Raw genomic sequence first — 21,639 nt, 5'->3', positions numbered from 1 at the left:
TCTGGCTGCAGCATCCTTCTGACTCCCACGCAGGAAGTATTCATACAATATTCCACATAGGCAGAATATATCCAGTTCCTAGAAGTCCAAATACAAGAAACTGTAGCCCATTTTAGAAACTATGCTGATCTTGGATTATAAAAGTGAGAGGTAGTCTGCTTCCGTGTGTAACCCTGGGCTACAGTTCCTGAGTTCTTTTCTTGTCTTTGTCCCTAGACTTTTGACAATCTTTGGCAAAACACATCCTTCCAGTGTGTGCCTCACTGATAAAACAAGGCCAATGACCAACAGGTGAAAGACTAGGTGTTATTGGTATTTCATGGACAACCTCTCACACATAATAAAGGTACCTCTGAAGAGGGAAATTCGTTATTACTGGTTTCTAAGTGCCTAAGTAAATCTTACTATGAGAAAAATAGCCATTATTCCACTGTTTCTTTTCTTTTGCATCAAAGCAAAAGAGTCAAGTGGCTTATGAAGGCGGCCACGTCACTGAGATGGAGAAGGCATATTGCATATTCACAGAGTTTAGGATTGTTTTATTTACACTTTCATTGCTAGGGTCTGTGAAATGGAACACAATTCTATTTACCAAATACTCTTCCTGCTGCAATAAGTTAGAGGATTTCTCAGTTAACACATGGAGCTTGTGTATAAAAACAAGAGGTGAAGCAACACTGCAATGCCCAGTGGACCATCTGGTGAACGTTAGGACGGTCAATAAATCACAAAAGCACCAGTTCATCAAGAAAATTCCATTTCAAACCACTGACAGAAGAAAAAAAAATAAAAGGATGGGAAAAAACTCACAAAATTGGAATTTTCATCTTTTATAAAAACAGGAGCATTAAATAACTTTAATCTAATTTCAATTGTTTTATTGGTTCTCTTCTGATGACCATATGGCTTCACATACTCAACGTTTAGCCCTTTGCCTTGCACACAAAAGCATTATGAAATAACTTGGTGCATCATCACAGGAGAAGCTCATCTCTTTCCTCTTAGTCTTTCTCCTCACCGTGGGTGATAACGTAACAGAGGTTCTTATAGTCAAGGTTACCAGAGACGTCTGGAGGGAAAGCAGCAAACATCTGTTTGATCTGCCAAGCAAACAGGAGATAAGTGTTACAAACGCAGGACTGTGGGACAGCAACATGTACTGCTTTTCATTTTCAACCCAGTTCAGCTCCCTTCTGCCTTGATCTGTTAACCACTATGGAAAATTTTTCTTTAGCTTTAGCAAAATTGAAATAGGAATTAGGATACAACTAATTAAGACAGTCCTGCTAGAATCCCAACAAGTTCCCTGTCAAAAACAGCTCTCCCTGAAGTCCAGGTAAGCCCTGGCCAAATAATGTACTACAGCCTGAACTCCAGTCTGTTCTTGCCACAAACCAACTCCACTCAATCTCCTCTTCTGAAAACAAAGTCCCTCTAAATTCCTCCCAGCCAGCAGAATCCATGTTCAGTCTCACACAAACCACAAAGTCAGTACGTCAATTCAGAACTAATTTCAGATTTCAAACGAAATAGCTCTCACAGAAATGGAAACCAGATCACAGTCCCCACCCAAACCCACTTGAACTCTAGGAAATCCACTGCCCAGCTCACCATAGGAAAGAACAGCAAGAGATAGGCCACGCTTAAACTTGGATGGAAGTCCAAAGAATCTGTTTGACTTTGATTTAGCCATGGAGCTATTCAGAAGGGATGCTTTGAATTGTTCCTAATTGCTAGAGTTGGCATCAGCCTTCTCTCAGTCTGAATTTCAGGTGAATTCATGCATTTAAAGAGAGGCAAATACTTATTGCTGAATCCTAGCTGGAGGTAGATTCCTATTTTGAATAAGGGAAGAAGGTCCTTACCTCTTCTTGACTGAAGCGGTCTGCCTGTGTCATAAGCATTTCTTTGATGCTGTTCAAATAAAATGAAATAACCTGATTAAAGGGTGATAATGGCACATGACAATTCAGATGGCAAGATCCCTCCTGAAGTTGCATGAAAGGAAATCTGTGTGACCGCATAAATTACAGCTGTTAATCCTTACATGATATTGTAAGAGATTTTCTGCGGGCACCCATCAGTGTCGATGCCTCGCTCTGCCAACTTATTTTGCTTTTGTGACATTTTATAGAGGTTTAAAGTTGTTTAAGGTTATTACTCTAAATGAAATACAGCAATTTGGTATGCTTATCTTAACCTAAAATGGTAGGTTTTCTCACTTGCTGTTTAAAGTTTGGATCACTTAACGAAACCAAAAGAGAGAATATTTTCTGTAAAATCTGAGGATGAAAGGAACAGAGCATGAAATGAGAAAGAGGACTTGAAAGAGAACTCCAACAGCTATTCCGAATCACCATCTGAGAACCCCTTTATTTGCATGCAGTCATTCCCAGAGGAGACAGGGAAACTGCATGAGACCTGTTGTATTTCACGGTACCATGTCTTGATCTGGAGTTACAGCACTGTAACAAGGAATTTATCCCACACACAATCTGCATCCTATGCAAGTACATCAAAAAGAATATTTTTGGGACAGACTCTCAGCTGATTTACCCTCTGTTTTCAAAGACATTGTGGGAAGTCAGTCGAGCATGGGTTTTTTTTACTTAAGTTTATAGGTGAATAGAAAAGCCAGGAAAAAAGATTCCTGTTTCTAGTCTAACTCCTTTAGATAAAATGTCTTTATCTTTCACCTAGTTACTCACGTGCTGAGGGCAGTACACACACAATGTGCTAGTACATCCACCAGTCTGAACTCAGTTATATCACATAAACGCCCCTTTCACTTGCACTAATAATTTTCCCTTCCTGTAGAAGAATTCCTATTTAATCTCAAAGACTTTGCCTTCACACTGAAGAGGCAGAGTTGTCTCCTTTTGTTACCACCAAAGGTATTTATACATTATTATGATTTTTTCTAGATCAATAAAACAGACTATAAGCCTGTGATAACAGATGAGCAGTCTTTTGGACAAAACCAAAAGCTGAAATAAGTATAGAGATCTGTTTTAGTTCATAGATTTGAAAAAAAGACTGCTTTTTCGAAGAATCAGTTGTGGGGAGAGCAATAGCTCTTCTGGAAACAGTCCTTTCTGCTTTCTACAGTGAATATTTGTTTCTGTTTTTTAAAGTGAATATTTAAAACTATTTATAATAGAAATCATTCCTGCACAGGAGCACTTCCATATGAGCAAAATTCACATCCTGTGGATGCAGATGTTCAGGCAAAACAGTAAAGAGTCCCTTTCTGCTCCTATATGCCACGCACCTCAAGCAAAAAAAAGTCACACTGATAAAAGTGTAGTTTTGATGGCAAAGCTACAACTCTTCTTCCGCATATCTCTGACACACATATTTTTTTCCAGTGAAAGGCTACAACAGAGACATATCCCAATTTGCATAAGCGGCAAATACGCTTCTAAATCTCTTTCTTGTTGATATGAGGTGCTCGTTTGGAAGAACAGAAAGGGAAAAGTGAAAAAAGGAGTTTCTGGGTAATGAATAAGGATCTTACCCAGAAGGACAAGTGTGAAAATATTCATGCAAGTTTTGGGAAATATTCTGAAGTCACAGACAGAGCTTAAGCTATTGTATATATTTTCCCTGCATTACTTTACCATTCTCTCTCCTTAGCAAAGTCTCTCTTCATCTCTTTCTCTCATATTGCTCTTTCTGTTTTATTATCCTGGCCATTTTTTATGTGACTGCCTTTTTTGAAGGGGAATTTTCAAATGATCTGTCGGTGCAAGCGCAGAGAGATCATTGTCATCAGCACAAATTGATTATTGGATATAAGAGTTGGGGCTGTTCAGCCTGGAGAAGAGGAGGCTCCGGGGTGACCTTATAGCGGTCTTCCAGTACCTCAAGGGGGCCTACAAGAAAGATGGGGAGAGGCTGTTCAGGAGGGCCAGTTGTGATAGGACAAGGGGTAATGGTTTTAAAATAGAGGGAGGTAGATTCAGGTTGGATATTAGGAAAAAATTTTTTACCATGAGAGTGGCAGAACACTGGAACAGGTTGCCCAGAGAGGTGGTGGATGCTCCATCCCTGGAGACGTTCAAGGCCAGGTTGGACGAGGCCCTGAGCAACCTGATCTAGTTGGAGATGTCCCTGTTCCTTGCAGGGGGGTTGGACTAGATGACCTTTGAAGGTCCCTTCCAGCCCTAACCATTCTATGATTCTATATGTGCACTGGGGCAAACAACGTCAACAAACGTAACTAGGAAGTGTGATAAAGGAAGGAGCTCGGTGAATAGAAGGAAGCACTTACAGCACTTTTGTCAGAAGTCACAAATAAACTTCATCACAAACAGGACTGAATTAAAGAGAGATCTGGGCACTGTGTGTCTTCTATTCACATACTTAAAGTACTTAGGGGAAAAGAAAAGATCAAATATCTAATTATAATCTTCTGATGCACAGCCCAGTAGGCTCTGGCACACTCATAAGGAAGAAGGACTGAGTTAAGGATCTATGCACATTTTCCATTATTTATTTTATAGAGAAACGAACACTCACAGCTTTCAAAGCTAGTGATTATGCACTTTTTTCTTCATGCATCTTGTTTTCTTTTTTGAAGACTGTTTGCTTGTCAAAAAAAAAAAAAAAAAAAAGGCAAAGTCTTCTGGGCAAAAAAGAATATCCATTTGCCTTGACCTGAGAGTTTAAATCTTATCTCTTGTCCTGGCTGACATCAGTTCATTCCACAGTTAAAAATACTTTGTTTGCATTCTTATATTCTCAAAACCTTTTTTTAAATTATTTGAGAGACATTTTGGTTTTCCACGGGGTTTACCCATTCTACAGTGCTGACCTGGAGAAAAACAGGTGAGTTGAAAAGAGCAGTGCTCTACAACTATGAGAAACATCACTAGCTCAGCCAAACCAATCCCCAAAGGTCCAGAATGCATGTAAACTCCCTGGGCCCATTTTCATCTGGTGCAAATCTGAAAAGTTTCGTTGGCATCAGCATTAGACACAGTTGATGTTGGCCTGACTCACTTTGTCCAATGAATGGCATTTAGGACTGAATCATCTAACCTTTCCGAATGCTATGCCAGTTTACACCAGCTGAGAATCTGACCAAAAGCATTTTCTCTGTTTGACATCATGCTATAGGAAGGATTTTGTGTGTGGTATAATGATGCAGACAAACAAAGTCTGTGATTGAATATGGAAGTAAGTTGTAAACTCCTGGAGCTTCTGGAAAGGTTAGAAGACTCCATCCTTGCTACCATCAGATGGACTAAGTGAGTCATTTCCAGACCCGAAGTGAAAGCACGCAGAGGGAAGAGACATAAAAATCCCCAGAAGGATGTTAACTCCATGAACACAAAAAGAAGTTCTGATTAAAAGGTCAACATGGCTCATTTTGGAGAGAAACATTCCAGGATTTTTTAATATGGAGAAATCCTATTTATTAACATTAACTGTCATATTGAAATGGCTGTATGAGCCAACACAAAAATTATTTCAAAACCTTCAAATGTCTAAATTTTGGAAGCATATGAATAGAAGTTAAACCTCAAAGACATTCACAGAATTGATTTAATGGTTTGTTCTGTAATGATCAACATTACCCTCGGGTCTAATAAGTAAACATTATGCTCTGTTGTGGTGATGAACTAGAACAATTGTCTAACGTTAGCAGTGCAGTGGGGGTGGGGACAAGGTTGACCTTTTCCACCAAGGGAAAATAAAAGAATTTCTCTCTCATCTTCATTTTGGAGTGTGATACTGCATTCCTAATTTGCCCCAAACTCCAACTGGCTTCCAGCACCCAAGGAATGTAGAACTGGACACAGGGAGGCAAGCTGCAGATTTTGTATGCAGTATATTGTTACAGATAGTGGTGGGAAATAGAACATTTCATGGAGTTTGTGTTATCAGAAGGTTGCATTTCATGGTTGTGGTTTCACTACCGTGTGATCTGGCCTATTTGGCAACAGGCAACATTTTATTCTGATTGTTTGAGCCACTCTGATGTATTTCTCTGACTGTTCTTCCCAAGCCGTTTGCAGAATGTTAAACCCAAAATAATCAAGACGACTGTTAACCCTCTGTTCCTTCTGATTTTTTGCTACATTCACTTGTTGTGTTCTAATTAATTTGGAAGTTCTTTAGTGAAAAGATTGTGTCTTTGCTTTTGTTTTGCATATTTCTTACCATAATAGGACTCTCATACCCACTGGGGCACTGCCATAGAAAAGAATATTGGTAATGGAAAGAAATATTGTACGTGAATTTTATGTTTTCAACTAACTTTTATGAGACATGGCTAATTGCTGATAATGTCGTGGAAAACACCTTAGAGGTTCTGGTAAGAGGCTTAGTTTTCATTTACCTTATCACAACATTGGCAGAATTAATTGATGCAAATACAGTTTTGTAACTCGTGGTTCCCTAATAGATTTCCTGTACATATTATGCTTTATAAAACCTACCTGAAATGGCTGCTGCAGTAGAAGTAGAGATGCTAAATTCACCAAGGAATTTAAGCATATGCATAAATCTAGGCACATAAAGCATTTCACTGGAGGCATAGGTCAGACCTCCTCATCCACAGCCCTGATTTGATATCATTTATCTCATTTACCTGCTTACACAGTTCTGGCAGTGCAATGAGGATTTACATCTCTGCAATTAGCACTTAAAGTCCTTTTACCTTGCTCTGTTGGTTTAACAGGTTATGAATACAAATTAGGTCCTGCCTCCTTATTTAAAAAACAGCATATTGACAATAATTGCCATATTATTAATAGTATTATTTGGTTTGAGTCCCACCATATCTGGTGGAATTTTACAGCAAATTATTGTCTAGAAGCAGAAGGCTCAAACGGTAAACACACAGGGAAAATGTCCTCACTAAAACTATGTCCCAGAGTTAATTAAATTGATCACTTTTTTTTTAAAAGGGGACTAGTTTTCCCATTTTAGTCAAGCACTCTGAGAGTTATGCACCAGACATTCATTTTAATTTTACATATGGAGTTAATCTGCAAAGAGTCGTGTGTTGATTTATATCCAGACCTTCAAAAAAGGCTATCTAATGGCCTACATGTGACTATATTTCCGTTGCCTCTTGCAATGTCTGAAGACAATAACATCTCTTTTTGGTATACAAATACATTCATACAATAGTCCAGTCTTTTATCTCTGTCTTACAAAGCTAAATGTTTCTCTGCCTGACAGTTCCTCTGTCTCTTAAAATACTGTCAAAAATACAGCTTTTAAGCAGTTCTTTAAGCTTGTGCAATTATTATTATTAATATTATTCTTTTAAAAGAATTTGAAATAAACTTACTAGTCTGCCTTTATGTGGCCTTTTCCTTCTGGGTCAAAAATCTTAAAAGCATTCAGAATGGTTTCTTCTGGGTCCGTGCCTAAAATGAATGAAATATAATTTAGAAGCCTGGATGTATTTCTATAGCTGCCCAATACTTGCTAAGTAATTGCATTCACTTGAAAACAGTGCAAAACGGAGAATTCAGCAGTTGTAGATTTGAAGACAAAGGTTCTCTAAGTCGGCAGCATTTGTCATGTCAGATAAACAATAGAGGTGAATAGTTCAATACTCAGAAGCTTAAAAATAATAACTCATACCCGTTCTATGTCTGCAGGAGAGAAAACTTCCAGGAACTGGTCTCCAGTATCAGTACCCAGAGGATTAGTGGCTTTCAGAAATGAAAATATAACAAACTGTTTCCTTCACTGGCTTCCTTTAATCTTGTACTGTACGTTCCTTGTAAGAACATTTTTTGATGTGACTTGTTCTTCACTATATAGAGAAGAGGTTATTTCCCTCACTAAAGGAAATGGAGCTCATCATAAAATCAGAATGTCAATGGAACGCAATGGAAACAGGATGATCAATGTAAAATGGTGATTTGCACTTCTGTTCTGCAGTGCACTTCCACTCAAGTGTCTCTTCATTAAGTGTTACTTATAGAAACAGGATGATTTAAAGCACTAGACTATGGCTCCAAGATTTTGCTTCTGCTTTAAGATGGGCCACAAACTTTTGGTGTGACTTTAATTTCCCTGACCCTCTGTTCCCAGCAGTAAAATGATAGCAATAGTCTTCCTTTTCTTCCATTCTTTATCTGGTCCATCTGTTTAGACTGGAAAAAATTTGGGTCAGGGACTAGCTCTCACAGCACCTTAATCCTGGCTGGGGTTTCTGACTGTCCTGTCATACTGCAGATTCTGAGTATGCTCACTTACAGTCAGTTCCAACCCACACCAAGGGATACGTTATACACTCTGTTTCTGACTAATCCCCAGTATTTCAAAATATTCTGGCAGTATATATAATACAAATAATTTTTTATAACTGTAGGAAACCAAATTTACAAGCAGGCAGACTGACCCACGGACAAATGAAGTTCCTGGGGATGCTGAAGTTTTGAAAGTGTGATTAGAAAAAAGTAATAACACGAAGAATCACAGCTTCAAAGCTTGTTGCAAAGTTTGGCAGAGAGCGAACCAGAATAGAACTCAGTCAAGGTTCCCTGCTCTAACGGCTACGTACACTCCTGATGCCTTCTTAGTTTTCTTTGTTTAAAAGGTTTCATTCACAAGGATTAGCAGTAACATCTTAGTGGATATAACAGTGAATAAAATGAAGGCTATATGGCCTCCTTCTTGTCACACACTGGACATAAATACGTATTTTTGCCAAGCTGTAGGCAATGTATTCAAACTGCAGTGAATATATGATCAATACAAAGAGCATTGGTATTTAATGAGTGTTTTGACTGTCCCATGAAGAGAAATGTCTTCCAGCTCGGAGGAAAGGTCTGCATTTTAAGTAGTCTTCACTGTGTGGGGGATTTTTTTTCCTTACTGTGTTTTACATTTTCTACTCTGTCATATCCTTGGACTTTGGCTTTGAAGAGAAGCAATGCAGCAGGCATTCTTTATTGATTAGCTGGTAAATAAAGTGGTTTCTTTGATGTGCGGCATCTCTGTTTTCTGTACAAATTGTATTATTCTGACTCCCTGTAGAAACAGCTCCATGTGGTTGGCATTAACATAAACCTAGTTTTGTTAGCTGTTCATCTGGCATCATAATCTCAATATACAAAGCTAAAGCTCGTCCCAAAAATCCCAGCTTCCCCTTTATGACAGAAATCAATTATAGCACAACAAATTTTACTTAGAAAGCACCTTTCACCAAATTCTCTGAATGGTGCTTAGCTAATAAAGTGTTGCAAAATTGCCATATCCACTTCCTCTAGCCCTTTCTCCCGTTCTAATTGCACTACAAAGGCTCTTCATCCCAATTAGTTTTGATTGGGAATGTGCAGTCTTTTGGCTCTGCTTCCTTTGCATGACAAACCCAACCAGAAGGGCATGACAAGCACAGCTGTGATTTTCCCTTTACCAAATGGAAATTAAAAAAACCCTCCTCCTCTGCTAGTAGCCAACAGGAAACCTGCAGACAAGAGGGGTATGCTTTAGCATTCACCTTCCCGTGCTGGCTCTGGTTTTGGGCCACACAATTGGCAGGGTCAGACTCTTTGCCAGCTTCAGCAATCGTTAAGAGACAAGAGGGAAGGAGGGGAAAGGAAGAAGAGCTCATTTCCATGCTCAGTGTGATCATAAGTGGAAAATAAAACTTATGGGGAGCGGCTGAGGGAGTTGGGGCTGTTTAGCCTGGAGAAGAGGAGGCTGAGGGGAGACCTGATTACGGCCTATAAATACTTGAGAAGGGATGGTGGGGAGGTGGGGGAAGGGCTCTTCACATTAGTAATGGGTGATATGACAAGAGGAAATGGGTATCAGCTTAGGCAGGGGAGATTCAGGTTGGATGTTAGGAAGTATTTCTTCTCTGAAAGGGTTGTCAGCCACTGGAATAGGCTGCCCAGGGAGGTGGTTGAGTCCCCATCCCTGGATGTGTTTAAGAAAAGGGTGGATGAACTACTTAAGGATATGGTTTAATGGGGATTAGGGATGGTTGGACTGGATGATCTCTAAGGTCTTTTCCAACCTAGAAATCTATGAATCTATGAATCTAAGCATCACAAATAGACAGGAATGAGTAGCAGGGCACCCCACAAGAAATAGTCACATATCCCAGAAGGAAGACTATGGAGAAGAGCCCTACCTACTCTGCAGGGTGACATCTGGAATGTAAAGGTGGAGGTACCACTGTAATCAAGACAGATCGATGTCTGGGTAGTAAAATCCTCTCCTCAGTGTCAGTCTACTGCTTTCTCCATCACCTCTTACGTTTCCCAGTCATGCTGTGTTCCTTAGCAATAGCATATTTCTTTGAGGACTAACTACATTAGTTCTTTCTTCAGACCTGTATTTTCTATTCCAAGCCTAGAAAGCCCTTCACTGAAATTGTGCTCAGCAATATAAAGCCAGAGTCCAGCAGCAATACAATAAATGTTTTTAAGAAGATGGGATCGGATTTTTCCATTTTTCTGTCCATTAGTTATTTTAGCAAACTTCTGGAATGCGCTTGGCTAAGGCAAACCTTGCTTTGAAGGTCAAGGCTTTCACCTGTCTCTAACACGTATAGGAAGATGGCTAGAGGTTTCTCCTTGCCTCACGCTCCCTCTCTTGCAGTTTCTAGCCACTAACAGTATAACAGATACGACTAAATTACTAGCTCCCACAACAAATTCAGTACCCACATTTTCTAACTCCCTACAGCAATCCCTATATATTCCGCAGCAAAATCCTTTCCTTTATCATTGTGAATCCACTGAGATTAAATTATTTCAATTTATCCACTCCATAAAGGATTATTCAGCAAAATCTTCATCCAATGGCAAAATCACTGTTGAACTGAAAGGCTGGGCCACTGGGTAACAACTAGTACAGAAAATGAAGGAAGGCCATGCTGCTCCTTCATGCCCTGTAACTGCAAGAATGATGCAGAGGCCATGTTTGCATAATGAGCCAAAGGAGTGCTGAAAGCTTTTTTTGAGGAATACTGAAAATACTTTTAAACCAGCTAACACTGGGAGCGATACCACTATAGCATGAGCAACAGGAGCCTACTGATGATGAATAACTCATCTGCACTTTGCTCCAGGCTGCCGTGATTGCATTACTTTCTGGTCCTCAACTTACCACTTTCATTTTAGCTTATGCAAGCTGAAATCACACCTTTGAATTGTCCTTTGGACCGTCCCTTAGTCTTTTCATACTTCAGCTCTGTCTGCAAAAACGGAGATCACTCCTTGCCTTTAAGCATTGTTCTGTGGATACATTATTATAATTTGCAAGGTGTTGAGATATTTCAGTGCTGAGGATCTTTGACAGATACCTCTCCAATCCCCCAAAGGTACGTACCTTTCAGCTTTTCCCCAAACATAGTAAGGAAGACAGTGAAGTTAATAGGACCTGGCGCCTCCTTCACCATGTCTTCAAGCTCTTCATTCTTGACATTCAGACGACCTGCAGCAGAGATCATTTTTCATAATAAATCACAAATTGTGTTTCAAAAAATGATTCCCATTCATCTCCTCCCACTGGGGAGCTCAGGGCTCTGTGCAACTTTGCTAATAACATGGCAGAACACAACTCCAGAATACCCTAGTGTAAACCAAATTGGCAGAGCTGGCTCTAAGATCAAAGGGTGACTGAAGGAGTAAGAACGATACATAATATGGACGTAGCCAGCAGTGGACAAAAGAAAGAGGTACTTGCAGATAAATTATTTTTCTGTTTTGTTTGTTTTTTTTTTTATTTACTTCAGGTGAAATACTGTCCTCACTGACATTAACATAACAGAGTTCAAAGTGATTGAAGTGAATCCAAGGTCTCAGTCTTTACCCTCCTGTATATCGAGATGCCTTTCTGAGTAGAGGGCAGATGGGCAAGTTGAGTAGTTGTATCTCTTCACTATCCTTGTGCAGTCCCATCCCTTTCCCATCCTTGTGCAGTCCTATCACTTCCCCATCCTTGTGCTGAGAATCCTCAGCATCCCCATCCTATTGATGAGAATTTAAACCCTGACAACCCTACTCAAACTGGGGGGTAATTTGCTGTGACTGTACTCTATAGGCATTGAAGGGCTTCACTGAAAGGAGAGATACCAGAACTTGGCCTTAAGAAATAAATATTTCAGGGTAACAGTAGCTACAGGCCAAAGTTTGCAAACCTCATTGTCACAATAAAGAGTTCAGGAGCTTCTGCTCTTTGCACTGACTCTGCTGGCGTCTGATTCCACCCCAGGGAACATTAAAGATTCTTATCAAACTCTTTTTAATAAGATCCAGATGGCAAAAGCCCAAATGCCTACATCACTGTTCAAGCCTCAAATGTTGCAACAAGGATACATACAACTCCAGGTTTGGGATCATGAACATTTTGATTTTTCCATTCCTTGGGAAGATTTTCTTTAATCTGCTTGATACTATCAGGATTGTGATGCACATGGAATCTCATGACATGCACATTCCACCCCGCATAAATGCACAACAGCACAGAACCTCACATGAAGTCTTCCTACTTCTGTGTGGGCAGAGGGGCAGTTAGTCCATGACAACAACATTAATTAGTAGATATTGCACGGCTCCTAGATGAAAAAAGTGCAGCCTGTGAAGCCTGGATTCAGAGGCGAATCAGAAATGCCTGTCATGGACCCCTGCCTGGGTGGGCTTTTTGTGAAGCAGTTGCAGGGAAGGGATCAGTGCCTTTGGAGAGTTGCCAGCTGCATAGCTCTGTTGCACCCGCCAGTGAGTCCCAGAGAGACCTTCATTCTGCTTCTGAAAGAGGCTGCTCAGGAGACTTTCCAGCTGGAGCTATGTAGAAGGGTAGCAACTACCATAACGGAGGAAGATCAAACTAAACAGGTTTCCTTTTGCCTCCTCTGTATCACATTACTTCTCCCACTGTAATTCTAATACAAACTTCTCTCACGTGCTTGAAATTTAAACTGAATTTTTTTAAGCATTTAATTGTTACGACCAGCTTACCTAGTGCAGCAAACGTGTCTCTCAAGTCTGCTTTGTCAATAAAGCCATCTCTGTTCTGATCCATGATGGTAAAAGCCTGTTGGAAGAAAAAGAAGAATTTATTGCCATTGTGCACTGGACAGTGCTACAATCACACGTACCCGTCCAGGGCAGGTATTATATTCATCCTGTAAAGAAGAATATTTAAGAATATTTAACTTCCTTTGATTCATCCACATCAGGCCACATCATTGCACTTTCCTCACTTTCAACACATTACTGTATCTTGGCAAGGGGCTTAATTAAACCCACCCAAACTTCTTCTTACTGAATTACTGCTCAGTGCAGCGTGTAGCTGGGCTGAAGCCAATGCTGGCAGCTCCAGCCACTCAGGCCTTAACCCATGAAAGTTTGAATTAGAGAGGCTGTAGTTAGAGAGAATTCACTCAGTGGTTACTGTGTGTTTTGTACCTTTCTCATACCTCATCCCTTTGTGCAACTACCGTATTCTGTAAAACATTTATTTGCTGTAGATCAAGCTAATGTCAGTTTCTTCTGGGCCTCAGAATGATCCTTCGTACAGAGACAGCTGAATTTTCAAAAATAGAGAGAAATGTAGGTTTCACAGTATTATTTATTCAAGGTTTGTTTCCCTTTCCAATAAACTGTATCTTTCGGACTTTTCTCTGTGCTCTGGCTGACCTTGATGTGTTGACCTTAAATACTTCTTGTCAGGCAAAATTTAACTTCTGATAGAAAAAAAACAGTTATTTTTCGATTTTCAGCCAACACAGAATTTATGTACTCTACCTATTATTTACCAAGCCAACTAACTGCCTATCTATTTATTTACCTATTTGCATGACTGTCTATTTGCTTCCATCACACTTTTAATGTTTCATTGATTTTGAAAGATTTTAATGACCTGAAAGTGCCCTGGTCATACTAGGGGGAATATTATTAGAACCAGGCACATCCCTGAAGCTGGTTATCTGTCTGACACGCACATCAATATGAGAGTGTATCTCTACAATGACCAGGAATTAGACTTACTTCAGTATTACTATGAAAGACAACGTTCTCTTGAGAATACAGTCAGTCCATTGCAGCTACAGCAACTTGCAGCATTTTAAAGTGTACTGCTCTACAGGGTGCACTTCTCTCCATGATTGTATTATATCAACATAGCTTCATGTAGGTTTACCTCCAGTTCCTTACAAAGCCCCACTGCTCACATTCCAGTTTGCCCATGTGATTATTTGCAGCGTGCATGTTCATAACCCTTCATTTACCTGCCAAACTTTTTAGAGTTATTTCCCCTCCTTTTGGAGGGGCTTGCTTTAAATGGTGATCCCCACAATTTGGAAGCAAAACAGAAGAAAATATGAAGAGCAAATCAGAGCCCAGCAAGCTCACAGAAGACAGGAAGAGTGTTACGTCTGTATTGTAACGTGTGAACTTAAAATAATGTAATAACAGCAATGCTGAAACATTTTCTGGTGAGCTGGTTGAAATCTCTGGATAAAAATGTTCTGATCAAAACCAGCTTTTCAGAAATACTTGTCCCAAGTCTGCAGTCTTTGAACACAACATGGTCTTGGTTTTCACTGGACCACTTCACTGCCTGATGCTTTTCCCATTATTCTGTCACCATCCTCCCAAAAACACTCCCAACATTATCTTATCTAGAGTAGATCAAATATCGCGTTCTGACCAGTTCTTCTTTTCGTTGGTACCTCTTCAAACAGTAGTCATTGGAGAAAATAAAACTGCAGGTTCATTGGATACAGAAAAGAGTTGGGAGAAAAGTGTTAAATATGTTCCCACTAACTGTTGGGAACAGGTTAGTGGTTTCAATTCGTTTGCCTGGGCCATATTCACAACCCTTTGCATGGGTTTTCAGTCTCGTTCTCTGCTAAGCTTTACTGGTGGGAATCCTCACAAAAAGTAAAGTTGAAAGCCACATGCACAAAATGAAACAGCAGCTACTTATCACATTGGAAATTGCTTTGGAGATGTGAGATAGCAAAAAATGGGGAAAAAATGAATAATTTAAAATGGCAAACCAGTGCAAAATGTGATAGCCTCACAGACATTCTAGAAAATGTCCACTCAAAAGAAGAGTGTAAACATCAAACAAATCATCTTTCTTTAATATGCTTCAGCTTTTGTGCCAGCACATTAGATTTGCCTCCTCACAGGTAGCTGGTCACAGAATCTACAATGCATAGTAATACCAAATTCTTTGAGAGCTAAAAGATGCTTACTTAGTTAATCTCAACATTTTGTTTTGGTTTATTGGCATTTATGGAGAAAGTCGGCTGAGGGCTTCTTGGTATTTTTGTTTCTAATTTGTAGGCTGTATTAGAAAGGCACAGAATAGTATTTCCTATTGCTATTGTGGAACAGTCCACTAATAAAAGCTCTGGTTCAATAAGACATCTCTATTCAGGATAATACTTGAGCACGTAAGACTATTCTGATTTAAAATATTTAAACTTAACTTTAAAAATGTGCTTAAGAGTTTTCCTGAATCAGAGCTACAGTGAATGAGATGCTAATTTTCCTTTTTTGGGGAGCAGAGGCTTGGGGGCTTTTCAGATAAGTCTAGAGCTTGAAACAGGAGAGTGAGGGAGGGACAGAAAGAAGGAAAGAGAATGAAAGAAAGAATGAAGGAAAGAACAAACACACAAGGAAAACGATATATCAGCCAAAACCACAGAGATGATTCAGAAAACAACTGTGTATTCTATTAAAGCAGACGGAGAATGGAATAAGGATTGCAAACAAACCTATGTTATTCATTAGCAATGACAGGGGACCATAGAGAACAGCAGAATAGTGACCAACCTCTTTGAACTCCTGGATCTGGGTTTGTTCAAACATAGAGAATACATTGGAACCACCTTCTATCTTCTTCTTTGCCTTTTTTGGAGCCTGTAATACAGATAAGAAGATCAAATATATACTACTTTTTCTGTTAAAAACCCATGAAAACAAATTCCATCTTTAATAGAATGTAAAATATATACAGACAAGTAATACAAGAGGATTGTGTTTTGTTATGACAAGGTTTTTAATTTAATCATATATATATATATATATATATAAAAAAATGGGATAAAAAAGGCTGCTTTAGTAGCAGATGAATCCCTCACTGAAGCTTTTTGCCATTCGCTTGCTCTGGCCTGGAACCTGACAGCTTGAATAAACAAGGACAGGTTGTCACTGTGCTGCCCTAAAACAGGTGAGGGACCCAAAGCGTGACTGACTATCACAGCTGGTCCTCTGCTTGCTTTCACAAGAAATTGCCTGTTCCTTGGGTAGTCACCTAGGCCAGACCATTTGATGCAGGAGACTACTCGCCCTTCTGCACTGCCTTTTCAGAGCTCTGCACTACAGGAGGAGAGATGTAAGCTTATAGTCTCACTTGGAGATGTATGCTAAAATTCTCAACCTGCTGTTCTCAAGAAATACAAGCAATTCAGGTAAGTGACTACAGGTACTCCTTCTTCCCAGTTCCCATGCAGGACAGGCAATCAGAGTCAAAATAAGGACCTGCATGAAGTATATGAAGTTCAGGAACTGTAAAGGGAAATGATATAATTTCCGACTCACATAGGAATGTGTAGAAGTCTGCTCTGTCTGGACCAACACTAACTGAACAGATTCTTCCTATGTAGAAACACCTTCTTCACTTGGAGGACAGTCTGTATTCTTGCATCAACCTATGACACTACATTACATTGCCTTACTAGCCCGTACAATTTTAAAATTCAAGATAGTCATCTTAAATGAAAAGGCAGGCCTGCTTTTATCACTATTCTGCAGTCTGAAGATTGAGACAGAGAAAGACTGGGGAAAGAGCTACAATGATATCTAAGAATCTAATGCTCATGAAAAATCAGTCAGAACTAGACTTTATGATATATCTTGGAATAAGGGCCCAACCAGCTTGCCTAAGACAATAACATTCTTGTTCTGCAGTAAAGAATCAAATCTGTGATTCCTACAGACTACAGGAATGTTTTAACCACAGCATTATCCTTACTTGAGGTAGAATAATAAGCTACATCACCTTTCAAGTTCCCTTCCAGGCAGATTATTTTTTTCTTTATCATTTTTACTTTTAAACTTCGTCATCATAGTCCCACCTGGTTCTCATGTCATGGAAAATTAGTCTTACTTAGTTTGGGCTATTCTGCATGAAATAGAAGGCAACTTCTACTGTCTCCTTTCATCAAAGTAATAAAGCCTGTGAAAGTTCAAATTCAATACTGATTTCAAATATCCTGAAAGGCAGAGCAGCTCAAGGAAATATTCCCACTTGACTCTGTTTGAAGTATACATTGTCTGATCAATTTAATTTGCCAGGCAGATTTCCACACTCAGCCACTCTGTTTTAGACCCCAGGTTGAAAATTAGGGCTATGGTAGACACTCACCCAGATACCCACACTCCAGATCTGTCAAGCTCCAATCAGCTAATGCAAAGCACTAAAATCTGGAAATAGGAACGGAAACTAAAAGAAAAATGTATTTGTAGTGAGGATGAAAATAAGGATAGAATGTCACTACAGGCATGGAAAAAAAGTGAATAAGTGGAATGTTTAATGAATGTAGAAATATTGATTTTGGAATAAACAGATTCCCTCCTCCTCCTACACATGAAATAAGTGTTATTTTGAGCAGTAATGGGCCATCTTCCATGTAACGTGAGGTGCCTGGTAGAAGTTTTCAACACTTCCAGATAGAATGGAAATATTAAGAACAATCCTACATATTTACATGTATTTGTTCCCCAAGATAAAAAGAAAGCAGATGTTACCCAGCGGAATGTATTGCAAGCTGTCTGGAGGAACTGACCACAGGGCACAAGGCTGGCCTCAGTGTTTTTGGATGGGGTAGTAAAACTGGTTCTCCTGTGCTCCTGTAGCTGGTCTTTATGAAGACAAAACATGCTTTACCATTCTTGTGCTCTGCTCTGCTGTGACCAAATACAGCACCCATATTCATAGAATCATAGAGTGGCTTAGGCTGGAAGGGACCTCAGAGATCATCTAATCCAACCTCCCTGTCACAGGCAGGGACACCTCTCGACTAGACTAGGCTACTCAAGGCTCCGTCCAACCTGGCCCTGAACACCTCCAGGGAGGGGCATCCACAACTTCTCTGGGCAATTTATTCCAAAGTCTTATCACCCTCGTATTGAAGAATTTCTTCCTAAGATCTAATCTAAATCTGTTCTCCTTCAACTTAAACCCATTTCCCCTTGTCCTGTCAGTGGACACTCTTGTAAAAAGTCCCTCCCCAGCCTTCCTGTAGGTTCCCTTCAGGTATTGGACAGCAGCTATTAGGTCCCCCCGAAGTCTTCTCTTTTCAAGGCTGAACAATCCCAGCTCCCGCAACCTGTCCTCGTAGCAGAGGTGCTCCAGCCCCTGGGTCATCTTTGTGGCCCTCCTCTGAACACGCTCCAACAAATCTATGTCTCTCTTGTGGTGGGGACACCAGAACTGGACGCAGTATTCAAGGTGGGGTCTCACAAGAGCAAGTAGAAGGGGAGAATCACCTCTCTTGACCTGCTGACCACGCTTCTCTTGATACATCCCAGGATGAGGTTGGCCTTCTGGGCCGCATGAGCGCACTGCCGGCTCATGTTGAGCTTCTCATCTATAAACACCCCCAAATCCTTCTCTTCAGGGCTACTCTCAACCCACTCTGTGCCCAGTTTGTATTTGTGCCTAGGATTGGTCCGACCCAGGTGAAGGACCTTGCATTTTGACTTGTTGAAGCTCATGCAGTTGGCACTGGCCCATTTCTCAAGCCTATCAAGGTCCCTCTGGATGGCATCTCTTCCCTCAAGTGAGTCCACGGCACCACACAGCTTGGTGTCATCGGCAGACTTACTGAGGGTGCACTCGGTGCTGTCATCTGTGCCATTCAGCATGATAAATATTCCCCATGCTAGCAAACAATCTGCATCTTTTTAAACTAGAACCACAACCAAGGACAGTGGGCTCCAGCTCCAGGTTTTATTAACTTTAAATGCCAAACACTGGTAATATGTCCATTATTCCTCAGTTTAATGGGTTCTCTGTGCTGTAAGGCTTTAAGCAAGGATTGTAGCTATAAGAAAGGATCAGATAAACCCAAAAGCTGTGCCTCAGTATCAATTAGAAACAGACTAGCAACACAAAAAACACCCAAACGTTTCTTTATATTAGTGAAGTCCTATTCAAGGCAAAAAAGACTGAAGACTAATTATCCAGAGAAGAACCATTGCAATAGGTGAAATTCACTGCAGAATGATATTTGTTCACTGTTACTCTCTGGTTAGGCATCTCTAGGGATGATAAAGGAGATCAGTGCCCATGTGGCTCAATCTATCTTTAGTTTTTCTGCTGAAGCTCTGGGTGTGGATCCTATTTATGATCTCACTTCTGGAATGGGGCTGAGACCACCAATACATTTCACAGAGGCCAATGAACAGCTGTTGGATGGGAATTACTTTTCATCACCAGTTTCAAGCTACGTCTTTTGGCATCAAACGTATAGAGCATCTTGGATTGTCAGTCTCTTGGTTTTTTGCATACACAGTATTGGGAATGCAGTTTATCTGCTCGAAAGGCTGGGAAATTCATAATCACAGAAAGAAACCACACCTTTATTCTCCATGACTGGTGGACATGCAGGCACTATGAAGAGGAAGGCTGAGAGATAAGTAGGTGGAGCAGGAACAGAACACAGTACATTGTGTTGTCACTATCTTTCTGGTGGGTAAGTCAAATTAAAAGGCAGCTCTAGGAGAACAGAAATAGGTCTGTGCTGCTGTCTGACAACTTCAAACACTCCAGAATTTTTTAATTAATAGAATCAGGATTCTGACTCTGAAGTATCTCTCTGAAAGAATGGCATAGTACAAAGAGCAATACAGAACTGAGCAAACATATGGTTTCTAAATTGTCAAGGATTTAGTAGGTGACCTACAGTGGAGAAAGTGGGTGACTGACACACCACTTCTGTCTGCCTTGATTTCCCCATTTGTAAAATGCAAAGTGTGCCGAGCTGCACTTTGCAAAGCTAGAGCAGCTATCTTTGCAACATGTGCTTTGAGATTGACATACAAAACGTGCCAGATGAGAAACTGAAGAGCTGAGGGTCCCCTGGGCTCGGATTCCGAGGCCTCAATAGCACAGCAGTGGGAAGAATGTTGCAACAACTGAACAAGCCTATTAATATTCCTGCCTGAGTGTATTAATCATCCCATTGTGAAGAAAACAACACTTCACTTTAGAAGAGAAACCGCAGGCTTGTCGCGTATCACTCATTTGTCTTCCTAGTGTTAGCACTCTTTCAATTAGCCGGGATTTTAAAGGGTCTTTTTTTCTCTTTATTTTCGTTTGGTTTTGGTTTGTTTTAGAAGCTTTAAACGAAAAAATGAAGCCATACCAAAATCTGCTCCCAAGAAAACACTACTGAACCCAGTATTTGCTTTGAGCTGAGTTTTCCTCACTGAGGTTCTTTCTATTTCTCCTCTCTGGCAGTGCCAGGGAGCCAGCGGGCACACGAGCGGGGCAGTGACACGGGCAGGCACAACGCGTGTGCGCTGCCTCTCCTCTCTGTGTGCCAGAACAGGGATTCATTTTTCATCTGTTGCAGAGGGGGGTGTACATTCAAGTGAATCAGAGTGAAGAAATCTCTGATTTCAGGGTGACCTAAGAGAAAAGGGGGCAGGGAACCGGTTTACATCTCTACATGCAAAACGAGGAAGGAGCTGAAAATACTTGGTTCTTACTTCTGAATGTGAGGTGTTGCTTACCCTGATAAATTCGTAAAAGGCTGGTGCTAGAGCAGGTTGGTGACACCAGAGATACAAAGTGACACCGGATTATTGCAGAACTTTATCATCACAGCCACTTCAATGGATTTCTCAGACAACAACACAGAAAGGTAAAGCAGACAAGCTGCTGCAAGACAAAGGTTGAGCTCCATAGCTGGCACTACTCCACACTGCTTGCTCAGGTGCACACTTCTACCCTTCAGTGAGTAAGAAGTAACCAAGCTTTACTTAGCATTTTGTGCAGAGCAAGAATGTCTCCTAGCCAGGCAAAATGAGCAGCACTGCCAGAAGCCACATTTTCGGCTTGGTTTGGGGTTCCCTGTTTCATCTACCATGCCTTAAATTACTGAGAAAATACCCTAAATAAATAAAGATGAAACAGTTTGATATTCCTGACAGTCAAAGTTAAAACACAAGCAGAAACATTGCCCCACTCAGCAACTTATTGTGTCTTTTTTTAATTTTTTTACTGAAGAAGACAGAGGTGGGTAAGCAGGTCTCCTGGGAGGGCGTCCTTCAGAGAAAAACAGCAGCATTCTGTTGAGCCTGATTCTGTTGTCTTTACCTTTATGTGTTCGTTCAGCCCAGGGCAAACTAGACATAAGATACTACCAGCTTTAAATTGTGCTGGTTTGCATTTTATACTTCCTTCCTCTGCAACTACGTCCATGACTACAGAAAAGACAGAATCATCCATCATCTTGCTCAGATTCTGTCCCCTACTGTGATCCACAGTATGATGTTAACTCTGACTTACTATTACTTTTTCATCCATCACACTCTCTCCTTGTTTTTCATCCACTCTGGGATCTCAGTGCTGACATTTCCTGTCTTTGAGTTTTTGTTATCATTGAATCCAGCTTCTGACTCAAACGTTACA

General features: G+C 40.4%; 1 protein-coding gene across 4 annotated transcripts; it reads right to left on the bottom strand.

The window, feature by feature from the left end:
- Positions 1-1,001: 1,001 nt before the first annotated feature.
- On the bottom strand, positions 1,002-21,595 carry MYL10 (myosin light chain 10). 4 transcript variants are annotated; one of them, XM_086624510.1, is made up of 8 exons: positions 15,767-15,851; positions 15,465-15,513; positions 13,856-13,898; positions 12,942-13,017; positions 11,314-11,418; positions 7,307-7,385; positions 1,866-1,914; positions 1,002-1,100 (listed from the first exon to the last, which is right to left on the bottom strand). In XM_086624510.1, the coding sequence occupies exons 1-8, from the start codon at positions 15,804-15,806 to the stop codon at positions 1,002-1,004; spliced, it is 540 nt and encodes a 179-aa protein (XP_086480636.1). In that variant the 5' UTR covers positions 15,807-15,851. The 4 variants fall into 4 exon arrangements, with proteins under 4 accessions (XP_086480636.1, XP_009976682.1, XP_009976681.2 ...); XM_009978380.2 differs by lacking the exons at positions 13,856-13,898; positions 15,465-15,513 and adding an exon at positions 21,562-21,595 and having other exon boundaries at positions 15,771-15,829; XM_009978379.2 differs by lacking the exons at positions 13,856-13,898; positions 15,465-15,513 and having other exon boundaries at positions 15,771-15,851.
- Positions 21,596-21,639: the final 44 nt, after the last annotated feature.

The sequence above is a fragment of the Tauraco erythrolophus genome, chromosome 21 (assembly GCF_009769465.1).
Source record: "Tauraco erythrolophus isolate bTauEry1 chromosome 21, bTauEry1.pri, whole genome shotgun sequence".
Classification (NCBI taxonomy): Eukaryota; Metazoa; Chordata; class Aves; order Musophagiformes; family Musophagidae; genus Tauraco; species Tauraco erythrolophus.
Note: the sequence above shows the minus strand (reverse complement) of the source record. Positions and strands in the feature narration are given on the sequence as shown.

Bases quoted from the DNA above. Each gene is read 5' to 3' on its own strand.
- MYL10 (XM_086624510.1), bottom strand. From the start codon at position 15,806: ATGTTTGAACAAACCCAGATCCAGGAGTTCAAAGAGGTTG. The intron at 15,514-15,766 runs GTCACTATTCTG...TTATCTGAAAAG, and splicing joins CCAGGAGTTCAAAGAGGTTG to CCCCCAAGCCTCTGCTCCCC. The intron at 7,386-11,313 runs GTACGTACCTTT...CATTCATTTTAG, and splicing joins GTTTGGGGAAAAGCTGAAAG to GCACGGACCCAGAAGAAACC.